Below are 12,111 nucleotides of genomic sequence, written 5' to 3'. Positions count from 1 at the left end.
TCTGCACACAGCTGTTGTCACGAACGTCGCACTCGCTTACGTCACTGTCATGAGACATTCTCGCAAAAATTTCACGATTTTAGTAACGCAGCGTTCCTACGGGAAAGTAACGGTAATCTAATTACCGTTTTTGCAATAGTAATCCCTTACTTTAGTCGTTACTGTAATCTGATTACTTTTTTCAAGTAACGCGTAACGCGTTACTGCCCATCTCTGTTCATACTTAACCAAAGTAGCATTGTATCTAACCACTAATCAGAGACTGGGTTTTTAAAGTGTATCTTTGATCAATTTGTTGCTAGCAGCCTGCAAAAAGGCATCATTTGTTTGCATTGTTTTTTTTGTTATTCATCTGCTGGGGGCAATAAATGATCACACACAATAACATTATAAGTGATTCAAACTATGTTCAGTCTTATCTCAATCTTACAGGACTCCAGAAATCTATCCGTATGTGTAAGTTTAGTTTGCTCCATGTGTTCTGTCCTGGCAGACAATTAATCAAAAATTCACCAGTTTGTGTGTATCCATGTGTCCTGTCCATGTTCTTGTTCTCTTTCTCCTCATTACTCCAGGACGGCACACATCCACGCATTAATGTACTTGGCTGAGTCTGTGTGCAGGTTGTTCTCCATTACATGTCTTTTAATACAGTGTACAACACACACAGACACACAAATGCAAATAACTTTCAGCTTCTTATGAGGCTAAAGTTCAAGGTGACATTCTGTCATTATAACCTCCATGCATGCCGTAGATTCTGCTTGGAGTTCTGTTGCTAGTATGTTGCAGAGGGTGTCTTGAGGTAATATTCAGTTGGGGCTACTTTTAACTATGTTTTCCCATTTCAGCTCCTTAGACATGGTTCCATCTATCTGTTGTCCTGACTTGAAGTCCAATCAAGTGCCTGTATCTCAGATTTAAGTGGGCTGATGGGGATGCAGGTGTAGCCTGTTACCTAAGCCTTGATTGAATTTGTGCTGAAGAGCTGCTAGTTCTCCCAATGTGGCGCCACTGCCTGTACTCTCCTCATCTGTGCCTGCTGTTAGTTTCAGCGCTTGATTGATGATTTGATAGCAACATCAGTAGTCTGCATACAGAACACCTGAATATTTTTAGCATACGCCATCACCCAGTGAATGGTTGCAAATCAGGCTGAACGAGGCTTAGAGGCCCACTGCCTGATCAGAAGAGAGTGTACTAACATAAATGGCCTGCTAATATGGATGATGGAGGTATGTTTGTTGGGTTTGAGATTACTAAGACTAGCTAAGCTAATCTTTTTTTTTTTCATGATAGTTACAGTAGATAGAATAATTTATAGTCCTAACCTAAATCTAAAATAACCAAATAATTTTAAATAAAGACCTAATATTTATTAAATTAAATTACTAAAACTTAAATAATACATATGAAGTATATAATCCGTGTGTCTAGCAAAAGGATTTGCTCTACTGTCAATCCCTCTAAGCCACAAATGTAGAAATTTTAGCCCTTTATAGTGATAGATTTTTATGTACATCGACGTGAATCGTATCAATGAAAACTTGCACAAACTGCCATGAGACTGTGGGTTTTTTGTGGGGTTTTTTTTTGTTTTTTTCTTTATACAAAGTCGTCATTTTAATTTTTTTCCAGTGAAAGTCATGATTATTCTCTTTTGGCATGGACATGGACAGCGAGAGAAACCATGGTCAATTAGTTACTGCTGTTACTTGTTTGAAGTCTGCTCCCTGGGGAGCATGTGTAGTTGGTGCATTGTAACATCCAAACAGCAGTGCATTCAGTGCAATTTCATCTATAGTGTTTTATCGTCCTTGTGCCAGTAGTTACTTTTTCCTTGTTAAAGTTTACTTTGGATTTTTTAGGTCAATGTAGAGGGAAAGACACAGTAGAACTCAACCCCAAAAAACCCAACATGTCTTTATAAGATGGTTTAACCTCGACCCGAACTCTTCCACGACATGCATTTTTAATTTCTCTTTGATATTTGGGCATATTGGGGCCCGATGAATGTAAAAATAAAGAATTGCCAGATTTTTTTTTTCTTACCTTATTTTTGTTTTTAAGAAAAATAAGAGCCATATATGAGGATATTCGTTTAAAGTTTTGATAGAACAGCAGCAGTATAATGTCCTCGTAAGTGGATATCAGGCCCATGTAGAGCACTGGTCACTCTTCTGTATAAAGTTGCTTCAGTTCATTGAGGTTCGCAGGCATTTGTTTATACCATCTGATTTGGGTTTTGCAACACATCGTTCTTTTTGTGAGCTATTTAGACCTTTCTTTGATAATGTGCATGGATCATTGTTGCTTTACCTATTGGACAGATGGCTTCACATTGGACTGCACAGTGTTTTTAGGTATACAAAGGAGTTCATGTTACTGTGGCTGCAAAATAAGTCCAAATTATTATACCTCCACCAACGTGCTTGACAGTTGGTTTGAGGTGTTTGTGCTGATATGCTGTATTGTGTATTATGTGTATTATGGGCAGTCATGACCACTTTGGTCTTATCTGTCCAAAAGACATTGTTTGTGAAGTTTTTTTTGTCCTCCTGACAAACAAGCCATACTTGTTCAGTCTTTTTCTAATTGTACTGTCATGAATTTAATCTTTCCTATTGAATAAGCTTTTGATCATTTTTTTAAAAAAGTGATGCCCTAGTATATAAAACCTCAATATTTAAAGAGGGTATCCATTCTTTTTCACATTAATGTATAAAGTATAATAACATGGATTAGCCTGAGTCATCTGGTATATTTAGCAGAAAGTAATAAAACTCTTAATATCAATGACTAAGAATTTCATTGGTCACAAAATGTCCTCCTCTCTTAGGTGAGTACACTCTCTACCTCTTTTGAACCCATCTCTGTACTTATGCATTTTATTTATATTCAGTTGGAGCTTAAACTGTAGTTTTATCAGGGACACTTGAATGGTTACATAATGTTTCCTCTCTTATTTTTGACATTACCAGGTTGTCATGACTTTTTCCTATGATTTTCTGTCAACTCTGGAAAAACCTATGATAGAGATATAATGGACACATGTAGGGAGGCAGATATGCTTACGTAACATTAGATGTACATGGAAACCTGCCTGAATGACTTGCTGAAAGACTAGATTCAGGAGAATGAGTGCTAGCACAGAAGCTAATTTATTATTAATTGACCAAATAGTTATTAGCAATTTTATCAACAGGTGTAATTACTTCTCGTTTATATCTGTATATTCGACTTTTTTGGCATACACACATTGTTAAATGCATTTTCAACATCCAAAGTTGGAGCAACATCATGTTAAGCTTTATTAGTTAGCTACATTTAGCTGGAATCTTTTAGGATCTGTCCATATAGCGCAGCATTTTCTGTTTGTGTTTCCATTGATAGTTTAGCACAGTCTAGCAGGGGCTGTAGTCTGGTGTAGTGGTGTAGGTGGGGTTGCCAACAACTAACAAATAAGAGACCCTCTGGAAGCACAATGCACAGAAAGCTGGGCATAGTGTAAATAAGTGCTGTATGTTCATGCAGCCCATGAGTGACCCTAGAAAATTTGCAAGTAGGTGTTTTTTGCCAACTGGTCAGGAAATTTTTTCTCCAGTGACCAAATCAGGATGACATTTGAGCAAGTATATGACACTGGCAGTAAAGCAGAAGTTGACCTCTTTTATAGGTTATTCATCCCAAAATTGAGGTGCTAGAATGAGTCAGTTTATTATGTGATACAAGGAATTGTGAAGCTGATGGGGCGCTCTCACCAGCATATAAAATAATGTTTTCTTATTTTTGTATTGAGCACACATCCTGTCTTTATTTTTTATGTTTTTAGATCAGTGCCACTTACTTTGAGTCTCAAAAAGAACCATTGTGAATTGGTAAAATAATATGTTGATGTGTTTGTAAAATGCATTGTGTCATCATTTCAACACAAACCTGCTATCTGCAGACCTAATCATTATTTATTCCCCCACTGTTGCTATGATTGTTCAGTTTCATTCCAGCTCGCTGTGTGCTAATGTCCATGTGGAGCAGACTGCAATGTGGATGTAACCATACATCTTAGTCAAAGTACATCAGCTGCTGGCCCTTAATTACATAGCAGTTGAACTCTGTTAGGAGGCAGAAGAAAAACGAAAGAAAGGAAAAGGAAATGTCAGCATACGGCTTGCTGAAGGCTGGGATTTAAAAAACAAAACAGACGACATGAGCTTCAGAGAAAGGAGAAGGGGATTAATTCTTGATTTAAGCTTTTCATCTATTCTAAAAATGCAAAGAGAGCTGCCAAGTTTTCTCAGCATGCTTAAGCATGCTTTCTCAGCTGCTTCTGATTGGTCTTGAGCAGGTAGCGCTAACCCATTAACAATGCAATTTATACCTGGGGATTGCTGCACTCCATAAAGGACTCTTTACCACTTCTTAACATTTGTTTCACCTCACCTTTATATTTATATTCCTCCTCTTTTTTCCTACCTTGCCGCTGCTGAACATAGAAAAGCTGTTGCCATGGTAACATTTGTGCCTGTGGGATTCATTTTTGTTGTTTTTGGGTTTTTTTGTTTTTTTTTTACAGTCATCTATGCATTTCCTTAGCCCACTGTCAGGTGGTAATTTTAAGTTTTTCAGTCATTTCACAAACAGCACTTTGAGTTGCTAATGCCACTGAAAGGTTCACCGTATGGACAGATGGGTTAAATGCCTTTTGTGCTGCATAAATGGGCAGGATGTGACTATTTTCCATTCTCTTTTTTTGGGAGAGAAGTGTGTTTTGGAAAATGCAACTGTGACCAGTTAGATAAGATTCTATGGCGTCACTCCCTGCTGGATATGCACGGTACTATATAAAGAGCTTAAAAAAAATAAACACTTATCAATAGCCAGCAAGAGAATACAGCTGTGTGGAAATGCACCAGCTGTTTCAGAGGTGAACAAATAAACTTGAACAAATAATCGCTTCAGGGCAGAACAACATATGCAAACAAACAGCACTCTTCTGTCTCTATCATGGGCACAATATTTCAAAACTGTAGACAAAAGTCATGATATTTAGCTATTTAAGGCTCAAAGCCAGATACCAAAAGCAAACAAGATCTCTCTGTCTCTATACGAGAAACTGCTGTGGTAGCCAAAGAATCCTGTTTTATTCTTTTTCTTTTGCCTTCTTTTGGCTGCTCTTTAGCGATTGACACAGCAGTGTATCTGCCTCTGTCTCGTCCATCCCTTGCATCCTCTTATGTCACACCAACCGTCTACATGTCCTCTTTCACAACATCAATGAACCCTCTCTGTGGCCTTCTTTTCCTCCTGCCTGACGGCTCCATCTCCAGCATCCTTTGTCTAGTATAGCCACTATTCTTCCTCTCTACATGTCCAGACCGTCTCAGCTTCACCTCTCTAACTTTGTCTCCAAACAGCTCAACCTGAACTGTCCGTCTGATATTCTTATCCTGTCCATCCTTGACACTTCCAGTGAAAATCTTATTCATTTTTGAAAACTTCATTAAAATGCGGATAAAGGCAGCACTTTTGAGACTTCACAAAAGTATATGCAAATTGACCAGGAGACCATTTTCAGTATTTTGTCAAGAGCATTCTGATTTTTCATGGCCAGTAAAGCCAATGTTTTCATGTGCACGTATTGTTGTTGCATACATAATACTGTAAAAAAACAAACAAACAAAAAAAAACTGTTGTGATAATGACCTAGATGTTTCGGGCATATAATGAACAGGATTTTGCATGGAGCTTATTTTCTTGGTTGAATGTTGCTTGTAGATGGACTATAAAGTATGCTTGCTTGGTAAAACTGGTGTAACCCATTCCCTCACTGACCTGGGACTGCAAAAAACTGGCTTCAGTGGCTTCAGAACCTCCTGTTCGATCTACTCATGAATACAGATGAATCCTTCAGGTGGCTTTTAGTAAACTCCAAATGGGCTGTCATGTGTCTTTTATTGAGGAATAGCTTCTCTCTGGCCACTCTACCATACAGGCCTGATTGGTGGAGTGCTGCAGAAATGATTTTCTTTCTGTAAGGTTGTCCTTGCTCCACATAGCAATGCTGTAGCTCTGCCAAACTTGAGTTTAAAAAGTTGAGCTTTGAGGGTTTTTTAGACTGACATAGTGTGACAAACAATCATTAACTTTCAGTTTTTTAATGCAGTTTAATTGGATATTTATGGTAAACACCGTTGTCATTGTCTTCCTGTTGTCAGGTGGCGAGATGGGAGCATCGTACACGAAGACTCTCGGGGCTCTTTGGTAGCCCCTACCTGGCCTGTTGCTGCTTGGGCTTCGTCATTATACTGCTAAACATTTACCGCAGCCACAGGTGAGGAACACACTTTTAACCATAACAAAATATGGTTTGTTATCCCCCTCATCCAGTCCAACAATTTTAAATTTGTACGTCACCTTTGATTGAAAGAAAGCCTTGGTTCTCATAACATTGGATGGCAGGCCTTCACCAGTCCAGTGGTCACTTGGACATCATTGGACATATAAGCCTGTATGAATTTGTCCCCTTTTACACTCTTTGTTTCTGTTTCTTCTTCTGTTTCGTCCCACTTCTGTGCCTTCTTTTTCTGCTTTCTCCACAGCTCCTTTTTCCTTCCTCCTTGCTCTTTATCTGTGCCCACGGTTCTGTATGTGGCAGTATCACCCCACGCTTTACCACTTCCTATATGGTGTCCATACACCCACACCTCCCCCTGTGGGTCAAAATGATGACAAAGGATTCTCAACAAAGCCACACACAGACTGTATGTTAATGCAACAACAAGCCTTTTTTCCCCTCTCTCAAAGGATCTGTGTGATGTCTGTTGCTGGGCAACAAACATTTTGGGAACAGGCTGGTCCAAAGAGATAAATTGTCTTGCCAGTTTTCTCTTGTGCTCAGGAAGAGAATTTTTATCAACTCACCATGCATTCTGAGTAGCTAAATATAGCTGTGGGACAAAGCGATTTATTCACTCACTCATTCATTCACAAGAACTGAAAATGTGAATTAGGTGATTAAATGCTTTAATAAACTTGGATGTAGTCATATAAGGCTGCAAACAAGGATACTGAATAGGAAGCTGTGGTTCCATGTCTTGTCAGAGGAAAAAAGGCAAGACTTCTGGATGTCCTTTGGAGAGACGAGTTAAAGTGAAAATGTTTGGGAAAATCCATGTTTGATGAAAACCAAACAAAGCAAACCCAAACATTATGGCTAATGGGTACATTTTCTCATTTCAGTGCAGCTAGCCAACAGTGTTTTAGTTTTAGTGTCCTTGTTTTTCACTGAGTCAGCAGGTCTGTCACTGCTTAGCTAACATAACTTAAGTCTATTAGCAGTAACCGACGAGCCAGCCAGTGACTCTAACTTTAAAGACTTATATCTTAGATCCTGCTTCACAGACAACTGTGACAGTTTCAGCATAGGGCTCCATGGTGTAAATTGGCCTTAATACATGTACTGTTTCATGTCCACTTTAAGAGGGTTGTGCTTAAATAAACACTTGCAAACTGCAATTAACTGAAGCAACACATAATGAAGAAATATAGAATCCTATGAATACTTTTCTCTTCACAACTATATACACTGATAGTACCGTAAGTTTGCGGGCCATGAAGTTAAATGTTAGCATGTTCACTTCTTAATAGTACAATTAGAAAGGACCCTTGGGTTTAGCCCACACAGTCTGTAAATTTAGTTAATTATATTTAAAACCAAATGTATCCCTGACAAAGCAATTATTTGAGCGCATTTATTTAGAAATCTTTATCGTGAGGTTCGTGTAAATTCGTGCAGCAAACCTAGATACAACAAAGCCTGTCAGCTTTTTCAGTCAAACACCTTGAACTTCACTGCATCATGTACATGTAGCTGTGTAAAGGTGCAGGTTTCATATCCCTCCATGTGTCACTGCTGCTGCTTGCTTCAACTCCTACACGCCCCAACATCCACCTGTTATCTGAATGGATAATTACTCATCAACTATTTTCTTTGTTAGGAATAAACTTGACATTGTAATGGAAACAAGCTATCCAAATCTACCTGATCCTGTGTACAAAATGCATCATTCATGTATCATGAATTAAAGGTGATTGTCCCGATTCTTTGGAAAGCTAAGTTCAGTTTCACTAGTCACACCCGTGCCTGATTACTGCTAAACATGAATCAAGAAATTGCTTGCATAGAAACTGTCTGACAAAGTGAATTGGGCTAATAGATCTAAAAAAGTAACACATTACACTGTGATATAAAGACATAGCCAAGAAACAAAGTCTTTTACATCTATCAGTGCAGAGTTACAAAGCTATCACTAAGATTTTCTGACTCCAGTGAATCACAGTGATTGCCATTATCGACAAACAGAGAAACCTTCAAACACCTTCCCAGAAATGGCCGACCTACCAACATTACACAAATAGCGCATCAATCACTCATCCAGGAGGTCTCAGAATAACCCCGAAAAACATCTAAAGAACTCCAGACCTCACTTGCCTCCATTAAGGTCAGAGTTCATGATTCACCAATAAGACGGAGGCTGGGCAAAAGTGGGATCCGTGGGAGAGTCCAAGGAGAAAACCACTGGTGATCAAAAAGAGTACACATTTGCCGAAAAAGCTCCCCAAACATCTTGATGATCCCCAAAACCTTTAGGAAAATATTCTATGGACTGACGAGAGCAAAGTTGAACTTTTTGGAACGTTTGAGTTCCGTTACATTTATCATAAATATGAACACATCATTTCATTTAAAAAAAAAAAGCATCATACCAACAATTGTGGCACCAGCATAGTACTGGTAGTGTGATGATCTGGAACTGCTTTGCTGTTTTGGGACGACCTGCCATAATTGATGGAACTATGAATTCTGCTCTCCACCAGAAAATCCTGGTGAAAGTCTGTCCAGTAGTTTCTGCACAGAAGCTGAAGCACAAAGTGTGAACTTTTAAATGCAATTAAGATTCTTTAGAATTACTTTAAACAGGCCGTTCATGATTGCAAAAATCTCCAATGTAGCTGAAGTGCCAGTTATCTCAAACACTTGATTGCAATTTTTTCGCCAAGGGTGGCACAACCAGTTATTAGGTTGAAGGGCAATCGGTTTTTCATATAGAACGTTGGTAGGTTTGGACAACCTTTTCCATTCCCTTAATAAATGATTTAAAAACTGCATTTTGTATTTACTCAGGTTATCTCTGTATAATATCAAATTTCTTTGATGATCCGAAACAGTTTGACAGATATTCAAAAAAATAGATTTTTGTGCGCGTTTAGAGGGCAGCACACAGAGGGCTCTGCTGTAAACATTTGAAAATAAATAAAGGTGAAGTGGTAGGTTTATATATGCATCCTGAACCAGAACTATTTATCAAAACAAATTTGTTCAATTCAAAAATTAATTCGATGAAGTCGCTGGTTGGACTTAAGTGAGTCAGTTGTTGGGCTTGCAGGCAGCACTTTTGATGAGCGCTGCACATGTGAAAGTCAACAAAATATATTTGAGCAGGAATGCTTTTAGTGTCTGTCCTGTAAGGTAATGACTAAGTGAAACACTGAATCCTTGGAAAGTGGAAAATGTTTTTTTTATTTAGTATTTTTTGCTGACAAATTATTTATCCTCTTTTTGTACTTGCTTGCAAATTCTGAAGCACGATTTTCTTGATTATTGAAATAAACCTTCCTTGAAGGTCACATTTCTAATAATTGGGTATATACAGTCTATTGCATAATGTTTTCTGCAGTTTCAACAAAAACCTTTTAGAGTCTTATGCTAGGTTGGATTTGGGAATTACAAATCTCTAGACAACATGCAGCAGATCTGGGGGATATAACAGTTAGGGAGTCAACTTGCATAGCCCCATACAAATTATTGCACTTTTTATTGAAACTGCATGGTTGCAGCTACCAGCATAAAAGTCTTTAACTTTTAATCAGTGTAACCTGATTATAAAAATGAGGCAAACAAGTTTAGCTGCTCTACTTATTACAAATAGCTGTGCCAACCAACTGGACCACTTTCAATTGCATGGCGATTGCACAGGTAGCCTTCTTGGAGGCAACCTGTCTCCAAACAGTCGTAATCTCCCTCACATTAACCGTCTCCGTTAGACACTCTCATTCTCAGACAGATTGGCAAAGGTTTGCATTTAATTACTGTCTAATCTATAAACCCAGACGGATTATGAACACATTGCAATCAGTCCAAGTCAGTCTGTAGGTCTGTGATGTGTCTCTCTGCAATATGGGACTTGAGTCAACCTTTGCTTATATATTGGAGTATAACCAAAGTACAACCAGGTGGCAAAGGTTCCCAAGCACCAATCTCATTTTGTGTCTATATCACTAGATGTAGATGAATTTCTGATTAAAAATCTTTAAGCTTCTGGCCGGACTCTGAGTGTAAGTAGTTAATATGTGCTTCTGTTAAATTATGAATGTCTATGCATGCAGACAGTAACAGACTTTGTGGATTTGTCACAGTTAATCGCTGTATTATCATAAACAGATTGCATGTAATTGCCAACTTGGTGGAATTTCTTAACAAACTGATGATCCACTAAAGGTGGTTTGACTTTGAGTGATCACTGACCATGTTCCCATCTTCAAACCAACCACTTCAGTCGCAACAACAGTGGAGTCCAAGTTAACTGCACAGTTTCATTAATTTTGGCCATAGCAAAGTCTCTAACCATTACTTTCGTAGTGTGAATGTAGTATTAAGGTCCTCAGTTAAATAAAGGTGTTGTTTGTTACATCTGGGGTTTTTTGCTGTTCTGTTTTTTCTTTTTCTTTTTCTAGTCAGGACTCTTTAATATTGTTAAACACAAAAATAAAGACCTATTCTGGTATTTATATAATGGCAGTTAAACCAGTAAAATCATTTTAAAAATCATTAAAAACCATCTGTTTTGTAGAAGAGTTTATTATTTGACCGATGATGAAACTACAACAGTGTCACGCCGGTGCTCCAAAATGAACTTTGTAAGGGAAATCAGTGGGACTTTAATTTAACAAAATTGCTGCAGAAATGTGTAGAATAGCAAAACACCACAAGTAAAATAGATGAGGTTGAATGACGTATTCACCCAGTGAAAAACTTGATTTAGCGCTAATTACCATAGTAACAAAGTAACAAAGACAGAGTAAAGCTGTTAGTGAGCAGACATGAACATTAATGAATGTTGGGTTTGGGGTTTTTTTTGTTTATCAATCAAAGTGACTCATTACCCACGTATTTGGCACGTGGGCATTGTTCTGGTCAATTCAAGCCCACTAAGTCAGATAATATACTATTCATTGTTTATGACAAAATAATCTTTCCTTGAGTGAGAGCACGATGGCATGACCTGTAGAAAAGGTCTAGCTGCCTGGTAGTTGAAACAGGACATTTTAATCTTTGTGGTATGTGTTCTAACCATGCATCCATTTGTTCACCTTGAATGCACCGTTTCTATTTTTAGAGTTGAAGACATCAGTGCCCTGCTTGCTTTTTCTACCAATGCTACAGCCTCATTTCTCAACTAAAAGCTTACATTTGCTAGTTCTGCTGCTGTTCATATAAAAACTTTATCTTACCAAAAAACATTTGTATTCATATTGTCTCTCAGCATGCCCTGAAGAGTGATGAACTCAAAGTACTATACAAGACACATCTCCTGGATGCACTGGTACGCATCTTCAGTGATGTATCCTGTGGTCATCAGGTGTTTCGGGTCTCACAACATCATACACCCTCACCCAGGCTCACAGCCTTGATGGCCCTCTTCTTGGCTGCCCCAGCCACACCCAGCCGTCCTAGGACTCTGCAGAGTGATCGTCCTGCAAAGCCCCTACAACCCACTTCTATGGGCTCATAGAAAGTCTTTCAGCCCCTTCCCCTGCACTCCTGCACTAGTTCCTGGTACTTTGCACGTTTCCTTTCATTGGCCTCCTCGATCCGCTCCTCCCAGGGCACTGTGAGTTCCAGCATGATCAGCTGTTTTGAGGCCTCAGAAATAATGATCATACTCAATATAGTAGTACACATTTTTATTAGTTTTCAGCAGAATCACTGTGCTCAACAGCTATAGGCCGGTGGCTCTGACATCCCACCTGATGAAGACCCTGGAGCGGTTG

The 12,111-nt window shown here is 38.6% G+C and overlaps 1 protein-coding gene across 1 annotated transcript in view; it reads left to right on the top strand.

Moving 5' to 3' along the window:
* pemt (phosphatidylethanolamine N-methyltransferase) overlaps nt 1–12,111 on the top strand; it is an 81,696-nt gene that overhangs the window by 29,159 nt on the left and 40,426 nt on the right. The window contains exon 3 of the mRNA XM_005721859.1: nt 6,216–6,331. Within this exon, the coding sequence (XP_005721916.1) occupies nt 6,216–6,331 (116 nt within the window). The remainder of the gene's footprint in view (nt 1–6,215; nt 6,332–12,111) is intronic.

Source organism: Pundamilia nyererei, unplaced genomic scaffold (assembly GCF_000239375.1).
Source record: "Pundamilia nyererei isolate P.nyererei 1_Seehausen unplaced genomic scaffold, PunNye1.0 scaffold00005, whole genome shotgun sequence".
Classification (NCBI taxonomy): Eukaryota; Metazoa; Chordata; class Actinopteri; order Cichliformes; family Cichlidae; genus Pundamilia; species Pundamilia nyererei.
The sequence above is the reverse complement of the archived record's forward strand: the minus strand, read 5'-3'. Positions and strand labels throughout refer to the sequence as shown.